General features: G+C 37.2%; 1 protein-coding gene across 4 annotated transcripts in view; it reads left to right on the top strand.

Annotated features, from left to right (window-relative positions):
* Positions 1–22,989, top strand: part of BMS1 (BMS1 ribosome biogenesis factor) — a 50,855-nt gene that overhangs the window by 20,072 nt on the left and 7,794 nt on the right. For 3 of the 4 annotated variants that reach the window (XM_059169520.1, XM_059169521.1, XM_059169522.1), the window contains 6 exons: positions 631–1,376; positions 1,582–1,683; positions 2,385–2,542; positions 7,829–7,910; positions 19,890–19,963; positions 20,511–20,684. In XM_059169520.1, the coding sequence (XP_059025503.1) occupies positions 631–1,376; positions 1,582–1,683; positions 2,385–2,542; positions 7,829–7,910; positions 19,890–19,963; positions 20,511–20,684 (1,336 nt within the window). The remainder of the gene's footprint in view (positions 1–630; positions 1,377–1,581; positions 1,684–2,384; positions 2,543–7,828; positions 7,911–19,889; positions 19,964–20,510; positions 20,685–22,989) is intronic. The other variant, XM_059169523.1, reaches the window with a different exon arrangement.

Consider the following 22,989-nt stretch of genomic DNA (forward strand, 5'->3'; position numbering starts at 1 on the left):
ACTGTATTCTTATATTAGCTGGCATTCTTTAATAGGAAGCTCTCACTTCCACCCCTTTATTTTAATATCACTGTTAACTACTTGACTTTTAAAAGAGTTCCATTTGTTATTATCCCATTACTATCATTCTTTCTGATGCCTTGATTGGCTCTTCAGTCTCTCTCCTGTGTCCTTTTGGCCCTTCCCCTTTAGCCTTTGAGCACTTACTGTCTCCTGACACAACAGGATGTTCCAGGCTTACCTTTGTCTTTTCCTTGCTTTGGATCTGGAATCAGTTATTTAAGGATCATCTATTTCAAGCTTGGAAGTGATCACTTTTCTAAAAGATCAATCAAGCACTCACTTTCCTTTAGATAAATTTTCCCCTAATGTTAGACTTTTTGTTTTTTAAAGGTTACCTTATTATTCTCTATAAGTTCTTTTGAAGAAAGGTGTTGGGGAACTGTGCATGAGTTTCCTTAGTATCTAAGGAAACTTATTTATTCCAGTATTTATCAAATTGTTCCTTTCTATGCTATGTTATTTAAAATCATTCCTTGATTATTATCTTCTGTTTGCATAAGTATTGTGCAAACAGAGTAGCCAGTTACTGTATGAACTGAGTTATTTTGCATTTACTTGGTAATTCAGACAGTGGATGCCAAAAGAGGAAAAGCAGATGGATTTGAAAACTGGTCGAGTGCGTCGGAAAGCCATTTTTGGAGATGAAGAAGATGAGTCTGGAGACAGTGATGAAGAAGATGATGAAGAAATGTCTGAAGGCGACAGGGTGGCGGAGAGCTCTAGTGATGACGAAACAGAAGAGGAGGCAGATGCCGAAATGACAGATACGGTGTACGCAACGGGCAAAGGTGTCAAACGGCAGAGACTTGAGGAGATGGAAGAAGACCTCGAGGTGGATTTGCCAGCATTTGCTGACAGCGATGATGACCTTGAGAGGAGCTCAGGGGAAGAAGGAGAAGCAGAGGAAGCTGATGAAAGCAGCGAAGAAGAGGATTCCCCTGCAGGAGGGAGGAGTCTTTCAGAATCTCAAGTTGGAGACAGAAGTAAAGCAGGACTTTTACAAACTAAGGGTTTGAGTAACAGTTTGAATCTGGAGAAAGCAACCCTCACCACTTCAGATTCAGGCCACTGCACAGCTGAAGAGGCATTTGCATCTGAAGATGAAACTGAAGAAAGCTCCTCTCTCAGTACAGAGGAGGAGGGTTCGGAAAATGAAGAGGTTATTAGAAAAAAGTTTCCAAAGTCTTCTCCAGTGGCTGGTGGTCAGAGACTGGGGTCAGAGAACTTTATTGATGAGACCAGTGATGTGGAAGACTTACTCAAAGAGGAAGAAGATTACAAGGAAGAAAACAGCTATTCCACAGAAACTTCAGGTATGCTTAAATTCAGTGTAACTGTTGTTAAAACTTGGCACTGGAATGTTTTACAAATAGAATGTCTACATTTGGGAGTCTGGAGATTTTGTTAACTTTTCAAATACTGCACTCAGAAGGATTTAGGGATGAATGAGCAGTGAGCTTGAGGCAGGAAGGACTGACTGATAAACACCTTAACCGATGTCGGCGTTGGTCCTTTCAGGTGCCCTCAAGTGGAAGGAAGACCTTTCCAGGAAGGCAGCTGAGGCCTTTCTGAGGCAGCAACAAGCAACTCCAAACCTTCGAAAGCTTGTTTATGGCACAGGTAAAAGAGCCCTCATTCAAATCTAGAAATGTTTTGTTTCTTACACCATTTTCTGGAAAGGAAATGAGGAAATTGATTGGAGGATTTTGGTGGTGCTTTCGAAATCCCTATGATATTCTTGGCTTTCGTAGTTTATATGTAGCAGATGTTTTTAATTACCAGCTCATGGGTTTGCCATAAAACTTTTGATGAGAATACTCTCCATTTTGTCATTTTATATCTTCCATACAAAGTGCTTCAGGATATTCTTTTGGGTAGAATTTTGTTCCAGAAAAGAACAAAGTGGTGCATTTTATTTTGTACTGTGGTCCTCAGTTACTGTGTGATTAGAATAAGGCCAAATTGAATTGAAGGGTTGGTGTGTACTGATCTCCGTTCAGGTTTGTCTAAGTACTCTTAGTGATTAGAGACTCAGCAGTCTTTGAGAGAAACTCTTTATGCTCATTAAAAGCTCTGTCTTTAAATGCCCCTTTCTTTGCCTAACCCTCAACATTCTGTCTCCTCACTGAATTCTTTGCTCCTTCCTTATAGGAAGGCCTAAGTCCTCCAGACACATTGAGCAGTAGCTCACTGGCCTTTTCTCCGTCTATAGCTGATGTGCTCAGGGATACCGCCATACCTACCACAAACAGGGACCTGTCGTCCCAGGTCCTTTAGGGTGAAGATTTGTTCTCACTTTTTCATCATGGTGGTCTCTTTAGTGACAGAGGATAATGAAGAAGAAGATGGTGATACCAGGGAAGAACTTGGAGGGTTGTTCCGTGTCAGCCAGCCTTCAAGAGAATGTAAGCACAAGCTTGACTCTTTGGACTGCTCCAGATTTCATGTGGAGGCTCCCCATGATTGGGATTTAGAGGAGGTAAGGCTGAATATGAATTGTATGTTTGACTTCTGAGACAATTAGGGAATTGTTCTAAAAGATTGTGATTTCAGTATTTCCTGCCTGTTACTAGCTTTTCATTTTTGTGAGATAATAGGACATCCTCCCAGATGTTGGACTGGATCCTAAGAAATAATGTGTTTTGAGTTTAGGATGACTATGTGCGTGTGTTACGGAAAAATGGAAGCTGTGCCTAGTCGTGTTAATCTTTATTTTGAAGGATTGCACATAAGTTTTCATATATTTGAAATATTTTGTGTTTTATAACTAGGATATACCTCATGTCCCTGAGTGAGAATTTATAATTGCTACTATCTGTAAGCAAAAAAATCCATGACACTGGTAAATTTTCTTCCCCTGCTCACCAGTCTTTAGTCACACTGGAATTCATTGAGTTCTCAAAGTTGCCAGGCTTAATCCTATCTTAGACCTCTTGCCTCTCAGGTTTCTCTTCTGGAATGTTCTGGCATTCTTAAGGCTGGCCTCTTCTGATCTCTCAGTTTTGGTTAAATGTCACTCCTCAGGCCTGATCACTATCATATTTCTTAATTTAATTCATTGAGTGCACTTACACACTTTATGAGATTTTATGTAACTTTTTTGTTTGCAGTACAACTTCATATAGATTATAGAAAACCACATAAGAACAACTGTTTAAGTTAATGGCTTACTAGGTGAGGACCCATGTAACCACTGTGTGTCCATCACAGTCATAGTCCTGTCCTCCGTGCAAAAGGAACTATGACTCTTATGGTAATCATTTCCTACTTTTCTTTATAATTTCTTTCTCCAAGTGTGTACTATAGGTTAGTTTTATCAGATTTTGGGGGTTTGTTTTTTCACTACACATTTTCAGTCTCTTAATCTATAGTCCCTTCCACCTGTCTCTCCCCCCCCCACCCCCTTATATTTTATTTGTTTAAAAAACTTAAGTGTTTGATGTGTAGAGTTTCTTATAGTCTGGTTTTTGTGGATTACATTGCATCTTAGATGCAGTTTATCAGGCTTCTTTCTTTGTATTTCCTGTAAAATGGTGCAGAGCAATACCAATAAAACTGTGTGTGATGATGGAAATGATCATTGAGCTGTCCATTGTGGCTACTTGTGTCTGTTGAGTACTTTAAGTGTAGCTAGTAAGACAGAAGAATTTAATTTTTAAATTTATTTTAGTTTTATTTTATATTCTTTAGAATTTAAATAACCATGTAGTTTTAGCCACCCTATGGACAGCATATCTAGAAATTTGATTAGATTTAATTTTTTTTATTTTTGGAAAGACTGCTTCCTAGATGGTGGTGTTTGTTCATTAGGAGGCACATAAAATCATCTTATGATAAAATCTGTTGATCCTCAATGTTTAGATCCATTAATTTATTAAGGATGTAAAATGGTGAGATTCTGTTCAGTTTGCTCTTTATTTATTACCTGGAATACCTCTATAAAGAGAAACCTCCACTCATCTATCGTTTGGTTACTCAGTTCCTTATAAGCAGGATAAATACTTGATTCTTTTTATTAGTTTTCAGAATGATTTTTTTTTCAAGTATCATTTTGAACTCCATAGAATTTAATATTGAATGTTTCTTTCCACTGAACTTGTTATCTTTATGGATACTCATGTTGTCCCATTTCTGGCCAGTTAGAATCTCTTTAAGTTGGTTCCTAAATTCTTTTGACTTGATCCTAAAAGTCTTTAATTGCTTCTTTGCCATCTGATATGATGAGGTATTCCAGGACCATCTTCTGTATTTCTGATGCCAGACTTGGAACCAGCCATAAGAAGTCCTGATTTCTTTTAGTACAAAATGGTATTTCAGCATCACAATCTAGGCATAGGAATACACACTGTTTTGGTCTGGTCATTGTTTCTAGGTCTTTCAGTGACCAGAGCTAGAATTCATAATTCTTTCCAATTCAGATTCAGAACTGCAGAGTTCTTATTTCACCTTTTTTATTTTACATTTGCATCTCTGTTTTCCACTGGGAAATTAATTTCGTTTGACTCTGAAGATGATGAAGTCAGAGAACTGTATAATCACTCATTTGCTTTACCCCATTACATACAAAATAATGTCAGAATAGCATTACACATGTTACTGTTAATATGATTACTGAAAACAGAGGGTTTTTTCTCCCTCATATATTCCCCCATTTCTCTTTTCAAAAGTGCCTACAGGTTTGTATTCCTACCAGCAGTGTATGAGGCAGGCTCCTGATTTCTCTATATCCTCACCAATACTTGTTAGTAGCTGTTTTTATTATTATTATTATTATTATAGCCATTTTGTTGGTGTGATTTAGTATCTCAGTTTTGATTTGCCTTTCTCTGATAGCTAATGATATTGGGCATCTTTTCATGTGCTTACTGGCCATTTGAAGAAATGTCTATTCGTATGTTTTGCCCATTTTAAAAAATTGTGGGTTTTCTTGGTCATTGTTTGTAAGAGTTGATTATATATTCAGTTTGTCACATAAATGATTTACAGATATTTTCTCCCATTCTGTGCATTGTCTTTTCTTTAACCTTTTTTTTTTTTTAAAGATTTTATTTATTTATTTGACAGAGATCACAAGCAGGTAGAGAGGCAGGCGGGGGGGTGGGAAGCAGACTCCCCGCTGAGCAGAGAGCCCAATGTGGGACTTGATCCCAGGACCCTGGGATCATGACCTGAGCTGAAGACAGAGGCTTTAACCCACTGAGCCACCCAGGCACCCCTTCTTTAACCTTTAAAGTGCAAAATTAAGCATTTTTAAAAAGATTTTATTTATTTATTTTATTATTTAAAAAAATTTTTTTTAAAGTTTTTATTTATTTATTTGACAGAGAGAGAGAGAGAGATCACAAGCAGGCAGAGAGGCAGGCAGAGACAGAGGGGGAAGCAGGCTCCCTGCTTAGCAGAGAGCCTAATGCTGGGCTTGATTCCAGGACCCTGAGATCGTGACCTAAGCCGAAGGCAGAGGCTTAACCCACTGAGCCACTAAGATTTTATTTATTTATCAAAAAGTGCATGAGAGCATGAGTAGGGTTAAGAGGCTGGAGGGCAGAGGAAGAGGGGTAAGCAGGCTTCCCTTTGGGTAAGGAGCCTGATATAGGGCTCGATCCCAGGACCCTGGCATGATGACCTGAGCCAAAGGCAATCGTTTAACTGACTGAGCCACCCACATGCCCCTAAGTTTTAATGAGGTTTAAGTTACTTATATTTCTGTTGTTTCTGTGTTTGGTATCATATCTAAGAAACCATTGCTAAATCTGAGATCGTGAAGCTTCATTCCTATGTTTTCATCTAATAGTTTTATAGTTTAATTTTTATATTTTGGTCATTAATCCATTTTAAGTTAATTTTAGTATTTGTAATGATTTAAGATTGGTTTACCTGTATGGATCCCTTGGGTTTTCTATGTTATAGGATCAGCATTTTCATTTCTACAAAGAAGCCAGTTGGGATTTTAATAGGGATTGTGTTGAATCCATAGATCACTTAGGATGGTATTGATATCTTTACAATATTAGGTTTTTTTGTTCCATTAAAATAGGATGCCTTTCCTTATATTTAGCTCTTTAATTTCTTTCAAGAACATTTTATAGTTATCAGAGTATAAGCTTTGCACTTCTTTATTGAATTTATTCCTAGTATTTTAGTGTTTTCAGTGCCATTGTAAAAGGAACTTTTTTTTCAATTTCATATTTGGATTTTCATTGTTAGTGTATAGAAATAAAATATATTGTTGTATATTGATCTAGTATTTTGCAGCCTTGGTAAACTTATTTATTCTGAAAGTATTTCAGTTGACCCCTAGGATTTTCTATAAACAAGACCATATCATTCATGAGTTGGGTAGAGGTAGTTTTCCTTCCTTGCTTTTTTTTTTTTTTTTTTTAAAGATTTTATTTATTTATTTGACAGACAGAGATCACAAGTAGGCAGAGAGGCAGGCAGAGAGAGAGGAAGGGAAACAGACTCCTTGCCAAGCAGAGAGCCCGATGCGGGGCTCTGTCCCAGGACTCTGAGATCATGACCTGAGCGGAAGGAAGAGGCTTAACCCACTGAGCCACCCAGGCACCCCTGTAGTTTTCCTTTCTAAACTAGCTGCCTTTATTTCAATTTCTTGCGTAATTGTCCTGGCTAGAATGTCTAGTACAGTGTTGAATAGAAGTGGTAAGAGGAGACAGTCTTGCCTTACTCCTGATCTTAGGGGGAAAGTTCTCAATTTTAACCATTTAGTATGACGCTAGCTGTGGGTTTTTTATGGATGCTGCTTATCAGATTGAGAAAGTTCCCTTCTCCTCTTGGTTTGTTTAGTGTTTTTATCGTGGAGGATAATTTTTTTGGTCTTTGGTTCCCCTAAGTCAATTGTTAATCCTCAGAAATTAAGGATTTTCTTCTAACAGTTTGCTATCCTTCAGTGCCTATGAAGCTTGGCATAGAGCAGATGTTCGGTAAATATTTAGTGAGTGATTATAGCATGAAGAAATGAGTAAATGAACAGATTTGCTTTTGCATCCATTGTAATCATGCTAGCCTGAAAACTGCTCTTTGAGAGTGAGGTTGTATATGAAAAACATGATTCGTGACCAAAATATGATTGAGGTGAAAGCCAGGACCTATCTGAAGATCTCTATAAGTGTGCTTTTAAAAGCCTTGGCAGTGAATGACATTTGCTGTCTTAGGTCGGTTTCCCCAGGAAAGAGATTCTGAAACAGTTGTGTATAGGGTTTTACTATATATTTAAGAGGGGCTCCCAGCATCTGCTACATGTATATACTAGATGATTTATCAGGTCTGAGACTGGGAACCTCATCAGTACTTTCTGCCCTGTTGTGCTTATCGAGGACATTTAGCCTTTGTCAGAATATTATCATTGGTCAAGTTATTAAATTTTCAAATAGCCACAATAAGTCAGGATTAACAAATAGTAAAACCAACTTTCTAAATGTTGGCTACTGCATTGCCTTAGGAATACTAATAACACTTGAAAATCAGTTGCTCTAGTAAATATCTGTTTACTCATAAGGTCAGTGAGCTAATAGTACCTCCCCATCCACTGCTTAAGTAATGATATTTTAAGCTTTTCTCTATGGTTATACTGTCTGTATCAAAGATTAACATATCTCATAGGTCTACTTGGAATGAGAATTTCCCCCAAAAAAATGTGTCTTAAGAAAGTATTTAAAGGTTAGTTGTCACCTACCACTGTTTCTTAATTTCAGTTGTTTTGTTTGAATGATTGGAGCATGTCAACTAAATGCTGACTTTTCTGTGTAAGGTTATGAACAGTATCAGAGATTGCTTTGTGACTGGGAAGTGGGAAGAGGATAAAGATGCAGCCAAGATTTTAGCAGAAGATGGTAAGTAAAGGGCCATATTTTTCAGAGAAGACTCTCTTCTCTATATTTTATTCCATATCTTTAAAAGTTGGAAATAATAGACAAATGTGAAATGCTTTGAGAACTCTGATAGGAGTTTATGGGTAATATTCTGGTTCCTCTTTTATGATGGTCTTATTTTCTTTCCCTGGCTAACCGACTTATTAGATGTGGTCATTGTGCCTGGGTGGCTCAGTGGGTTAAGCCTCTGCCTTTGGCTCAGGTCATGGTCTCAAGGTCCTAGGATTGAGCCCCGCATCTGGCTCTCTGCTCAGCGGGGAGCCTGGCTTCCCCCTCTCTCTCTGCCTGCCTCTCTGCCTACTTGTGATCTCTCTCTCTTTCTCTGTCAAATAAATAATTTTTTAAAAATCTTAAAAAAAAAAAAAAAAAAAGATACTGCCCTCAAAGAAAAGTGGGAGGCTTTCCATAAATTTTATCATGTGCTTGTTCAAAATGGATTTTTGTGTGTGTGAAAAATAAGTAACATATTTTTCTTTTTAGTAATGAAGGTAGTATACATTATAGAACATCTAAAATAAAATGTCATACCAAGGGTGCCTGGGTGGCTTAGTGGTTTAAGCATCTGCCTTTGGCTCAGGTCATGATCCTAGGGTCTTGGGATCGAGCCCCACATTGGGCTCCTGCTCAGCGGGGAGTCTGATTCTCCCTCTCTCTCTGCCCCTCCACCCTACTTGAGCACTCTCTCTCTGTCAGATGAATAAATAAAACCTTAAAAAAAAAAAATCATGCTGTAACCTCTGCCATGTGTTAAAAAACTTTTGTTAATTTTTTGAGGTTATTTACTTCCAATCATTTTACAAATTTTTAAAATTTCTAATTGAATTTTGAATTTTGAAATTGAAATTTAAAATTTCTAATTATATAAATTGCATCATTAAATTTTTTCAGAGGTTTCGTGTTTACAATTTAATTCTATCATATCCTATATCAATTCACAGTTTCTCATTTAAGCAATTTACCTTGTTCTTATTATAAATAACTCTGCACTGGAGCACCTTGAAATAACTCTTGGATCACATTTTTTATTTTCATAAGTTAGGTTCATAAAATTTAGAATTGTTGTCATTTGTTTGAACTGCCAAAAGTTTTTCAGAAATGTTGTTTTTGGCAATTTGATAAATGAAAATTGTTTCTTATAACTGGCATTCTTTCGATTGCTAGTAAGTGAGAATAATTAAGGTATGTTGGCTGTTGCATTTCTTTGCTGAATTCTTTGTTCTTTACTCATTTTTCTAATGGTATATTAATGTGTTTTTCTATTGAATTGTAAAATTATTCTTTAAAGGATATTTACTCTCCTTCATTGGTTGCAAATATTTTTCTGCTTTGAGCCACTTACCTACTTTATATATAAAATATAGTAGTTTCTACCCTCTAGAATTTTACATAAGTGGAATCATACAGTATGTACTCTTTTATGACTTCTGCTCAGCATAATGATTTTGAGATATTCCATCCTGTGGCAGCTCTGTCCCTTTTTATTACTGAATAGTTGATTTCTTTTATTAGTGAGTAGTCTTCCATTGTGTGATGCACTGCAGTTTATCTCTTCATCTGTTGGTGACATTTAGGTTATTTCTGGGTTATGGCTGTTGCAAATAAAGCTACTATGAACATTCTTGTACAAGTTTTTGTATGAACAACTGCTTTCATTTCTGTTAGGCCCATTACCTCAGAGTGGGCTAAACAGATCATGTGGTAGATGTATGTTTAATTTTTTAAGAAATAGCCAAATTGTTTTTCTGATTAGTTGTACCATTTTGTATTGCCATTAGCCTTCATGAGATTTTCAATTATTTCTACATCTTTGCCAATACTTGATATGGTCAGTCTTTTTAGTTTTAGACAATCTTTAGGTATAGAATGATATAGCATGGTTTTAATATGTATTTTCCTAATGACTAGTGATGTTGAGCATTTTTATGTGCTTATTTTCCATCTGTTTCTTCTTTGGTGAAGTGTCTGTCAGATCTCTTGCCCAGTATTTTAATCTATTTAGTTTACTTAAGTCCTTTATCACTTGTGATTTTAATTATTTTTGCCCAGTATGTGGTTTGTCTTTTCATATTTTTAACAGAAACACAGTTGATTTTTTTGCTAATTGATCTTCTGTTGTACAGCCTTGCCAAATCACTCATTAGTTATTTTTTGGTTATTAGTTTTTGTATATTTCATAGAATTATCTTCAAAGACATCGTTTGTGATCTGTGATTCTGTGACAGTTTTACTTAAAAAAAAAAAAGGCAGTTTTACTTAAAAAGGACAGTTTTACTTAAAAAAAATAAAAAGTCAGTCTTACTTCTTTCTTTCCTATCGGATGACTTACTGTTTTTCTTGCCTTGATACAGGCTTTAACTTCCAGTGTAGCATTGGTCAGAAGTCAAGTAGACATCCTTGCTTTGTCCTGATCTTGCTTATTTTTCCCTGTGAACTTCAGAATCATCTTTTCTATTTCTAAAAGAAAAATAGGTAGTGTTTTTTCTCTAATAAATTTCCTGTTTTGAGATAATTGCAGACTGAATTAAATTGACATGAGTGTGTAAGAACTAATACAGAGAGATCTCTTGTATATTGTACGTGTCCTATATAGTATAAGACCACAACCTTTATATTAATGTTGATACCATCTTATATAAATCGTATATAGATTTCCTCAGTTTTACTTGTGCTCATGTTTAGTCTGTGTGTGTGTGTTTAGTTCTATTTTTTCACATGCGCTGGTTTATATATTTACAAACAGTTAAGATATAGAACATTTCCATCACCATAGGATACTTTGTATTGCTCTTTTTAAAACACATTTAGCTCCTTGCTATCACCCATCTCCAAGTTCCTACCTGGAAACCATTTCCTTTTTTCATTTCTATAATGTTATAATTTTGAAGAATGTTAAACAAACAGGATCATACAGTATATAATCTTTTATGATTGATATATTTTTTTCTATTCATCATAATTCCCTAGAGAGGTCCATCCAAGTTGTTGCATGTGACTGTGGTTTGTTCCTTTTCATGGCAAAGTAGTATTCCCTGATACGGATGTAGCAGTTTGTTTAACCATTCACCCACCGAAGTGTATCTGGGTTGTTTCCAGGTTTGTGATCTCTCTCTCTTTTGCGCCTTTCTCAAAAATTAGTTGAGCCTCTGTGTGGGTTTATTTCTGGGTTCTTTCTTGCATTCCATTGATTCATGTTTCCTTCCACCCGTACTATACTATCTTGATTACTGTGGTTACATAGTAAACATTAATACTAAGTAGAGTGATTACTCTCACTTTATTCTTCTTTTTCAAGATTGATTTATCCTAGGGCCTGTGGCTGCATATAAATGTTAGAATAAGCTTGTCTGGATCTACAAAAAAACTCCTGGGATTTTGATAGGAGTTGCATTAAAACTATAGGTCTTTATTATTTTGAGTGTTCTAATCCAGGAGCATTTTTTGTCTTAATTTCCTTCGTCAGTATTTTGTAATTTTTGGCATCTTAATGGTAAGTATATTTTAAGTTTATACTAAAGTATTTCATTTTGATTGATTTTTATGTGTTTATCTTTTATCTTGCTAAACTCAATTGTTAGTTGGGAGGGGTGTTTGTTGTAGATTACTTGGGATTTTTATACATAGTTGTGTTATCTGCAAATAGGAACAGTATTATGTTTCTTTTCAACCTTTGTGCCTTTTATTTTTGTTTACTTATTTATAATCATTTTTTTTATTTTTTCATCGTGTTAAGTGTGCTCTTTAATCCCCATCTTGCCACCTGCCTCCTCTCTGGTAATCATCAGTTTGTTCTCTGTAGCTAAGAGTCTGTTTCTTGCTTGTCTCTGGCTTTTTTTCCTTTGCTCATATTTTTGTTCCTTAAATTCCACATATGAGTGAGATCATATGGTATTTATCTTTCTCTGACTGGCTGATTTCACTTAGCGTTATACTGTTATACTTAGCGTTATACTAGATCCATCCGTGTCATTGTAAATGGCAAAAATTTCATTCTTTTTGATGGCCGAATAATATTCCTCTGTGTGTGTGTGTGTGTGTGTGTGTGTGTGTACACATACATACACACCTCACATCATCTTTATCTATTTTTCTATCAGTGGACACTTGGGCTGATTCTGTAGTTTGGCTATTGAAAATAATGCTGCCATAAACAAGGGTGCATGCATCCTTTTGAGTTAATGTTTTTATATTTCTGGGGTAAATACCCAGCTATGCAATTATGATTATATTTATATGTACATTGAATATATTTATATTTAAATTTTTTTCTTATATAATGACTAGGATTAGAAAGAGGAATCTTGCCTTGTTCTCAGTATTTTTCACAGTTAGTTTGGTTTCTCTGTGGATGCTCTTTATGTGCTCCATTCCTCTGTATTCCTGGTATACTGAGAGGTGTTCTTTCTTTCTTTCTTTCTCTTTTTAATGACGAATGGGTGGTGAATTTTGTCAAATGCCTTTCAGTGTCAGTTGATATGATCCTACGAATTTTTTATTCTTTACCCTTTTGATATAGTGGATTACATTGTTTAATTTTTGAATTTTGAATCAACTTTGCATACCTGGAATAAATTCCACTTGGTCATGATATATAATTCTTTTTATATGTTGTTGAACTTTATTTGATGGGTTTTTTTTTTAATAATGTTTTAGATTTTTTGTTTTTGTTTTTTGTTTTTTAAAGATTTTATTTATTTATTTATCAGAGAGAGAGGGAGAAAGAGCGAGAACAGGCAGGCAGAATGGCAGGCAGAGGCAGAGGGAGAAGCAGGCTCCCTGCTGAGCAAGGAGCCCGATGTGGGACTCGATCCCAGGATGCTGGGATCATGACCTGAGCCGAAGGCAGCCGCTTAACCAACTGAGCCACCCAGGAGTCCCTATTTGATGGTATTTTGTTAAGGAATTTTGCATATAAGTATAAGTCTATAGCATTGTTGATTTTTTTGTTTTGGGGGATTTTTTTGGGTACTGTCTTCATTTAGTTTTGGTTTCAGTAATACTGGTTTCATAAAATGATTCCAAAGTATTCCCAATTTTTCTGTTTTCTGGAAGAGAGTGTGTAGAATTGGAATGTTAATTTCTTTTTTTTTTTTTTAAAGTTTCTATTTATTTATTTGACAGAGAGAGAGAGAGCAAGAGAGGGAATACAAGCAGGGGTAATGGGAGAGGGAGGAGTAGACTCCCTGCCGAGCAAGGAGCCCGATGCAGGGCTCGATCCCAGGACCCTGGGATCATGACCTGAGCCAAAGGCAGCTGCTTAACAACTGAGCCACCTAGGCACCCCTGGAATGTTAATTTTTAAAATGTTTGGTATAATTTCCAGTGAAATGGTGAGGTCCTGGAGATTTCTTTTTTTGAGCTTATAATAATGACAAGTTTTTTTTCTTTAATGGTTATAGGATAATTTAAATAATTTAGGCTCTTTATTCTGTCTTGGCTGAATTTTACTTTCTTATGGTTTTCAAGGAATTTCAAAGGCTTTTGGCAAAGTGAAAGTTTCATGAAGTACCTTCTCCAAGAAGCTAGCTTAGGTATTCTGAATATAATACTCATAGTATTTGTTTAATAACTTTCCAATGGCTAGGGGATCTGTTGTGCTAATCCCATTTTATTCTTGATAATTAATTGGTGATTTGTGTCCTCCTCCTTTTTCTCTTCGTTAGTAAGGTTTATTCATTTTGTTGATGTTTTTTCCCAAATAATCAGCTTTAGGTCTCATAGATTTATGTGTTCTAGTTTTCAATTTTTTTTTCTCTTTATTATTTCTGTTCTTTGCTTGTTTGAGGTTATTTTGTACTTTTCAGTTTTCTTAGATTATTGGTTTGAGACCTTTTCTCATTTCTAACGTGAGCCTTTAGTGCTCACTAAATTGCTTTCTCTGCCCTGCCTCCCCCTGTATTTTCATATGTTCTATGCATTTTCATTCAGTTCTATGCATTTTTATATTTCCTGTGAGACTTCTCATTGATCCATGCATTATTTAATGTTTTTTTACTTACAAACAAACTACAAAATGTTTAGGAATTTTCTTCTTTCTGTTACTCATTTTCAGTTTAATTGCACTGTATTCTATACTCATTATGCATGTTTTATATTTGTTTAGATTTGCTTTATTACCCAGACTGTGCCCTGTCTTGACAGATGTTCTGTGGATGCTTTAAAAATTATTTATTCTGATGTTTTTGGGTATCATGTTCTATATATGTCAGTTAGGTTCTGTCGGGTTGGCAGTATTGTTCAAATCTTCTGTATCTTTGCTAATTTTCTGACTAATTTTATCAGTTCCCAAGAGGAGGATATTGAAGTCACTATGTATTATCTTGGACTTATCTATCCCTTTCAGATCTGTCAATTTTTGCTTCTTATATTTGAGGCTCTGTTTGGTGCACATATGCTTAGGATTGTTATGTCTTTCTGGTGGATTTATCCTTTTGTTGTTGTGTATTATGGTCACCTCTTATTCATGCAATTGGTGAAGGAAAGATTCCAGCTCTACGGTTATAGGGATGGCCTAACACACAATATCTGACACTGGGCAGATGCTGTTGACAGCAGTTTATTAGTCACATACACTCAGAGCCTGAGGGAAGAGAACAGTGCATGCCATGCAGAGACTGAACAATCAGGGGCTTTGAGAGAAAGAGCTTTGTACCTAAATGAGCATAGGATGACCATTGCTTCCCTTGACAGGTTGTGATTAATGTATTTGAATAAATTCATGGGCTGGCAGAGAGGTAAAGTCAAACCTGTTAGGTTGAGGGATAGGTGGGGTGCGGGTGGTCCAACTGAAAAAAAAGCTATCAAGACAGGGATCCTTTCCCATAGGGTGAGGCCATATCTGGCAGGCCTGCTCACAGCTAGACCTTTGGACCCTGTGAGGCTCAAGGATGTCAAGGTAGCCCATGAAATTTTAGCTGTTACAGTTCAGTTAAGTCCTTCTCTGGCTCTGATAATTTTCTTTTCTTTAAGATTTATTTTATGAGAGGGGCACCTGGGTGGCTCAGTGGTTTGGGCTGCTGCCTTCGGCTCGGGTCATGATCTCAGGGTCCTGGGATCTAGCCCTGCATTGGGCTCTCTGCTCCACAGGAAGCCTGCTTCCCTCTCTCTCTCTCTCTCTCTCTCTGCCTGCCTCTCTGCCTACTTGTGATCTCTGTCTGTCAAATAAATAAATAAAATCTTTAAAAAAAAAAAGATTTATTTTATGAGATAATAATTTAGCCATTCTTGCTTTTTTTAAAGGATGAGTTGCACAGTATATCTTTCCCCTTCTTGTATTTTTGCTTACTTGGGTTGTTAAATCTAAATGGAGTTTCTCGTTATGTGCCTCTATCCTCTCTGTCAATCTGTATTTTGATTGGTATATTATGCCATTTACATTTAATGTATTTATTGATATGGAATTGTGTAAGTCTGATATTTTACTGTTTTGTTGTTTGTTTACTCTTATTCTAATTTTTCTGTCTTTCCTCTGTTTTCATTTTCTTTCTTCTATATTGATATGTTTACAGTGTTTCTGAATGTCTCTGTCTAGATTTTGTAGTCATCACTTATTGTAATATAATAGCCTACTGGTGCCAGTATTTTATCATTTTGAGTAACATGTGGAAACTTTTCTCCTACTTTGGTCCCTTTGTCTTTCCCCCTTTTAAGTATTACTGGTTTGTGTATTAGATAGTGCTATAATTTTTTTTCAGTCTCCAAATATGATTTTAAAAACTCCTCAGAAAAGCGTTATTTTATTGTATGCATCTAGATTTCTGATCTTTTGTTTGTTTTTTCTTTTTTTCCCAGTGGTCCCAAATTTCTTCTTTTATAATTTACTCACTACTTAAGAACTTTCTTTTTTTTTTTTTTTTAAAGATTTTATTTATTTATTTGACAGATCGAGATCACAAGTAGGCAGAGAGGCAGGCAGAGAGAGAGAGAGGAGGAAGCAGGCTCCCCGCCGAGCAGAGAGCCTGATGCGGAGCTCGATCCCAGGACCCCGGGATCATGACCGGAGCCGAAGGCAGAGGCTTTAACCCACTGAGCCACCCAGGCGCCCCTTAAGAACTTTCTTGAGCATTTTTTTTTTAAGATTTTATTTAGTTGAAAGAGAGAGCCAAGTAAGTAAGCACAGATATGGAGCAGAGGGAGAGAGAGAAGCAGACCTCCCTGCTTGAGAGGGAGACCAATGCGGGACTTGATCCCAGAACCAACCCTAAGATCATGATCTGAGCTGAAGTCAGACACTTAACCAACTGAGCCACCCAGGTGCCTCACTTCAGCCATGTTTTAAGAATGGGTATGCTAGTGACGGATTCCTGTAGTTGTTTTCCATCTGAGATTGTCTTTATTTACAATTCTTCATTTCTGAAGGATAGTTTCACTGGATATAGAATTCATAGCTGACAGTTCTTTCCTGCAGCACATGAAAAATGTACCACTTCCTTCTGGCCTCTGATTTTAGAGGGGAAATGGACTGTCATTTGGAATTGGTGTGAATTTGTCATTTCTTTCTGTCTGCTCTCAAGATTATTTGTTTTTCAGTTTTCAGAAGTTTGACTGGTGAAGATTTCATTGGGTTTACTCTGTTTGAAATTTGCTCACCTTCTTGAATCTGTTTTTTACCAAATTTAGGAAATTTCTGTCATTACTTCTTTCAAACCAGGTATCCTTGTGAGATCGTATAACTGGTGGATCTTTTTCCTGCCCCACAGGTCTATGAGGCTCTGCTCAGTTGTTTTTTGTCTGTTTTCCTGTGTGTTGTTCAGACTGGATGAATTCTGTTGATCTGACCTCAAGTTCTCTGATTCTATCCTCTGTCATCTCTACTCTTACTATTGAGTCCATCTAGCAAGCTTTTAAAATTTCTTCTTGTATTCAGTTCTATAATTTCCTTTTGGTTCTTCAGGGTTTTTTGCTGAGTTTTTCAGTTTTTTGGTTGTTGCCAAAGGATTTGTAGGTGCTTGATGAAACATTTTTGTACTGCTTTAAGGTACTAGTCAGATAGTTTCAAAATCTGATTCATTTTATTGTTCATGTCAGTTGTCTTCACTTTTCAGTTAAGATTTTCCTGGATTGGGGTATGACAGGTGATTTTCTCTTGTATCGTACATATTTTGGGTTTTATGTTAGAGGAGACATTGGTCCTGTGTAATCTTTTTATTTTAGTCATGCAGTCCTCTTGTTTATTGTGCAGGTCCTGATATACTTTATGGGCTGTGGTTCCAATGACAATTTAACTTTAGAACCTTTGTGGTGCTATTTTGATCTGCTTAGTACTGGTCTCTGCAGGTGCTGCCTGAGAAGACAGAGGGGCTTCCCTAGTCTGGGCCCCCCATGTTGTGGCTAGGTGGGAGAAGGTTGTCTTGGCCTGTAGGGCTAGTTTTCTTGCTGTAGGGGTATCTTCACTGGTCCTGCCAGGGCACACATTGTTTTTAGATGGTGGTGGAGAGCCTCTGGCCTGGCACAGAATCTCCCTTTGCCAATAATCCTTGGCCACCTGGTTTATCTTGGTGGAGGAAAGGAGATTCAGGCCCTTCAGGGAAGGCAAACAGTTCTCTCATCACTTACTGCCAGGGGGGCTTTCAAAGCACCCACTTAACCAGTGCTGCCTGGTTAACCTAGTGTTCCTGCTAAGATCTGAGTTTGATCTGAGGGAACATTGAGTCTATCTGGTCTCCCTTCTGTTGCTAGTTTTGGGGTTGGGAAACAGTGGTTCTGAATTGCCTTTCTGTGGGTTGTGGTCTAGTGAGCCACCAGCCATTACGTCATTCCTCTGGTCCTGGGGACCCTCACCAGCCCTTTTTTTCTTTATACCTTTCAGAGTTCTTTTGTTTTCCTTGGGGTCTTGTGTTTTTTTTTGGAGTTGGTTATACTTAGTTGGGAGGAACAGAATAAATAAGTCTACACTGTCTTTTACAGACAAGAAATCTTTGTTGGCTTTTTTTTTTTTAATTTTAGTTCCAATATGGTTAACTTACAGTGTTGCATTAGTTTCAGATGTACAATATAGTGATTTAACAGTTACATATATTATTCAGTGCTCATCATGACAAATGTACTCTTAATCCCCTTGTTTTGCTCATCCCCCCCCCCAACCTCCCCTCTGGTAACCATCTGTTTGTTCTTTATAGTTAAGAGAGATTTTTGGTTTGTCTCTTTTTTTTTCCCTAGCTCATTTGTTTTGTTTCTTATATTCCACATATGAGTGAAATCACGAGTTATTTGTCTTTCTCTGACTAACTTATTTTGTTTAGTATTGTACTCTCTAGCTACATTCATGTTGTAGCAAATGGCAAGATTTCATTCTTTTTGATGGCTGAATAATATTCCATTTTATGTATATACATACACACACACACAGACACACACTTCTTTATCCATTCATCTATCGATGGGTCCTTAGGCTACTTCCATAATTTGACTCTTGTAAATAATGCTAAATAATAAATATAGGGAGGCATATATCCTTTCAAATTAGTATTTTCATATTCTTTGGGTAAATACCTAATAGTGGGATTACTAGATTATATGATAGTTCCATTTTTAATTTTTTGAGAAGCCTCCAAACCATCTTCCTGCATTAGTTTGCATTCCCAGCAACAGTGCACAAAGGTTCCTTTTTCTCATCCTCGCCAACATTTGTTTGTTGTGTTTTTTAATTTAGCCATTCTGACAGGTGTGATTTGGATCTCATTGTGGTTTTGATTTGCATTTTCCTGACAATGAATGATGTTGAACATTTTTTCATGTGTCTTAGTTAGTGGAGAAATGTTTGTTATGTCTTCTGCCCATTTTTAATTGAATTATTTGGGTTTTTTTGGTACTCAGTTATATATATATTTTGGATACTAACCCTTTATTGGGTATGTCATTTGCAAATATCTTCTCCCATTCAGTAGGTTTTTTGGGTCTTTCTTGGGTCATGTTTTATTAGAACTGTGATAAAAGGAGAATTGACATCTTTCTGATACTGAGTCTTCTTTTTCAAATACATGGTTATCTTTATTTGTTCAGTAGATAGCATTAATCACACCTACTTCATTGGGTCATGTTGAAGAATGTGGTTAAGGCACATAAGATACTTAGAGCAGTGCCTTGTCTGTAAAGCCCTTGTGTTAGCTAATGTCTATTCCATGTGTTCTTTGGTAGTATATTAAAATTCTTTAAGTTTTTTAAATAAAGTTTTTTGACACATTTCTTGTAAGGTTTATTCCCAAGCATTTTGTCCTTTTTTGTTTTTCTTACAGATGGAATCTTCCCAACTATTGTATCTTCTTTGGCTCTTTGGTTCTTTGGCTCTTTCTTATGTGAAAATATTTTATCTAAATACTACTTCTAAATATTGCTTCCCAAAGGAGTTTTAGCATCTTTTTCTTTTAAGGATAAGAGCCAGAGCTAAACTTAGAGCTCTAAAAACAAGTGGATGAGCAGATTAATGAGCTCTTCATGTGATTCAGCATTATTTTGGGTACCACTATTACTCTAAGTCCTGTATTTTATGTAATCCAAGATTTTTCTTAGATATGCCATACATTGTGTTGTGTTACTCTTACTACTGAGACTCTGTCCTATGTGCTATTAATCAAATCATAGTTTTTTCATGTCACTGTTGGTCTTAGGGACTCACCTGCAAAACCATGCATATATCTCTCTGTGCATCCCTGCTGCAAAGTGTTTGCTACCTGCATTGGAAAAATAGCTCTTGGCTAAGTGGGGTATCAAAGTAAAGTAAGGAAATATGGGTTGGGTCCATGTGCTTCATCTGAACAGGTGATGAAATACTGACATTTCAAAGAGGAAAAGAAGCCTGTGTAAGTACAGGATTCTCCTGGAGTGTGTAGCAATAAGAAGGGTAAAAATGAAATTTGGGCTTCAGAGTACACAGTGCACTGGGTGGCGCTATCGTGTCATATGCAAGCCCTATTCATGGAGGACATTTGGTTGTTCTTTTCCCAGAAGAGCTCTATGGTGACTTTGAAGACCTGGAAACAGGGGATGTGCACAAGGGAAAACCAGGTGCAGATACTCAGGTATGATTTTTATCATGACTGGCTGTCAGTCACTGGTCTTTGATCTGTGGTCAATATGTAATGAGAGAGGCCCATATTAAGCAATGTGAATCTTACTTATTATCTCTGTAGATTACAGAATAAATGGATTCCTTCCTAAAAATATGGAGGTTGGGAACAGATCAAAGTTGTTGGTTTGTTACTTTTGATCTTTTGGGTTTACTACCTCTTCTTGTGTTTATGATTCTTCAGTCGTTTAAAGTTTAGCTCCTGAGTCACCATCTTTCTCTCCACTGTTCCTTTTGCCATCATTCTCCTCTATTCCCTATTCTCCCTAATATTTCTTTAGAACAGTGTCTAGGGAGAATCTGGGTGGGGACACTTGCTTTTACTTTTATTTATATTTGACATTCCCAACCAGATAAAGGAGTGACAGTGTATCACAATGTAGATGTCTAAATGTCTCGTGTCATTTAGAGCCAAAGGCTGAACTTTAAAAATCTCCTTTTATGTTTAAAGAAAAGATCTCCACAAACTTTTACAAAATTTTCTCTTCTGGAAATTTAAGATTGAAGACGCAGAAGAAGTTAAGGAAGAAACTGACCCCAGTGCAGAGGAAAGTGCCAAGAAAAAGCATTTGGATAAGAAGAGAAAATTGAAGGAGATGTTTGATGCAGAATATGATGAAGGAGAAAGCACATATTTTGATGATCTTAAAGGAGAAATGCATAAACAGGCACAGGTGAGAACACTGGGATCCTATCAGCTTTATTTCAAGGCTGTAATACAGTGTTGTGAGTACATAATTTTGTTTAGGTCTCTGCTTGCTGACCTGCTTCTGTGCCTCAGGTTTGGACTCCTAGGTCAAGATGCAGATAAATGTGTTTATTCATGCAGTCATCTGATTGTTTTTTCAGTCTGAAATTGACCAGAAAGATTATCAGTGTCTATTGTATATGAAGCATTGAGGAAGCAAAAATGGCTGAGATAGGAAGCAACTGCTGAGGATCTCTCAGTGGACTGATTTTTTTTTTTTTTAAAGATTTTATTTATTTGACAGACAAGAGATCACAAGGAGGCAGAGAGGCAGGTAGAGAGAGGAAGGGCCAGCTCCCTGCTGAGCAGAGAGCCCGATGTGGAGCTCGATCCCAGGACCCTGGCATCATGACCTGAGCCAAAGGCAAAGGCCCTAACCCACTGAGCCACCCAGGCTCTCCTGATTTTTTTTTTTTTTTTTAAGATTTTATTTACTTATTTGACAGAGAGAGAGCACAAGTAGACAGAGAGGCAGGCAGAGAGAAAGGGAAACAGGCTCCCTGCTGAGCAGAGAGCCAGATGTGGGGCTCGATCCCAAGGACCCTGAGATCATGACCTGAGCTGAAGGCAGTGGCTTAACTGACTGAGCCACCCAGGCACCCCAGTGGAGTGATATTTAGATGTAGGCATTGCCTTAGCATTCTGGTTACTGCTCCCTGGAAACGTAATTAAATAATTTGAATGGGTAGATGATTCTTACATATACTGGTGCTTATGCACACACACAAGTGCTCTCCAGGGAAGCTTTTCTAAAAACTCACCTTGGTCAGAGTTCAGAGGGTATTTCAAGTGTCGGGTCAGATGTGGAGATAAAGGGAACATGTGGAATGCTAAAACAAAGATGGTCTGGCCCCCTTGCCTGAGATGCTGAACAGACTGAGTTGATGAACTCACTCTTAAGGAGACACAAAGATATCTATGCAGTGGATGGTGAGTGTTTGAGTTGTGTTTTGACAAGGGGGACACCAATAATTCCTGTAAGCTAGAATATACTTTAATACATCTTATGCAGGTTAAGCATATGATTTCTAAAAATGAGGTTGGTGGACTTTGCCCAACCTAAGCTTTCATCTGTTTAAAGAAAGTATCTCCCTGTTAGTCATTAACATAGTGGTTCTAAGTCTGTACTGACTTTGATAGAAGTAACTAAGACATGTAAAGCTAGTTCTGAAGTCTTTGCTTCAGTCCATTTATAACTTAAAATCACCTAGCATCTTGTGTCCTGTTTTACACTTGATCTTAGCCAAAAGGCCGAGAAGCGATTTGTGTCCTGTTTTAAAGGACTTTGAATTTTTTACTCTGAGTGAAATGGAGACCCACGGGGGGTTTTGAACAGAGGAGAGACATGTATGACCTGCTTTCCTTTGAAAGGATTGCTGTGGCAAGAGTTCAGTAAAATTAAGTTGACTCACCGTGGGGGTTGGGGAGGTGTTGGAGGTGAAAGAGAAAGAGTCAAATTCTGGATATACTTTTTAAAGGTAGGTCAAAAGTAGATTAACTGTGGGGTGTGTGAGAGGAAATAAGGATGACTTCTGGAAGGATTGAGTTGTCAGTAAGATAGGAAAGCCTCTGGTTGGTGCAGGTTTATCTAAAAAGATAAAGTTTAGAGCTTGGGTTTGAGATCTCTTTCAGACAAGTGGAGCTTCAAGTAGTCAGTGAGGAGCCCTGGAGAGAGGTTGGGGCCAGGGACTTAGATGTACAGTCTTCAGCATCTAGATGCTACCTAAAGCCATGAAGTGGATGGGATGCTCTGGGAAGTGAGCATGGTGTCAGGAGAGGAGAGGACTAACACTGACAGCGGGTACTCCACTGTAGGAGGCTGGGCGGAGAGGATGAAGCAGCAGTGGGGATTGAGCAGTCAGTGCTCAGGAAAGAGAAGAAATTGAAGAGAACATGAGGAAGCCACTATAGAAGGAGGGATAAATTATTTTAAATCCTGCTGATGTATTAACAATGAAGACAGAATTGACAACTGGGTTGGAATGTGGAGGCCCTACATGATTTTGGCAAGCATTTTTATGGAATGTGGCTTAAAGTCCAAGCTGAGATTTAAGAGAATGGGAGCAGAGGAACTAGAGACTCTGAGTATAGAAAACTTAGAAGCCATTTTACTTCAGAGAGAAGCAGAGAAATGGGGCAATAGTTGGAAATAGAATCAAAAGAAGATGTTAAGATGTGAGAAAATAACAGGCAAGACCTCTTGGAATAAAGTTCAATAAGAGTGAATGATA

Source organism: Mustela lutreola, chromosome 4 (assembly GCF_030435805.1).
Source record: "Mustela lutreola isolate mMusLut2 chromosome 4, mMusLut2.pri, whole genome shotgun sequence".
Classification (NCBI taxonomy): domain Eukaryota; kingdom Metazoa; phylum Chordata; class Mammalia; order Carnivora; family Mustelidae; genus Mustela; species Mustela lutreola.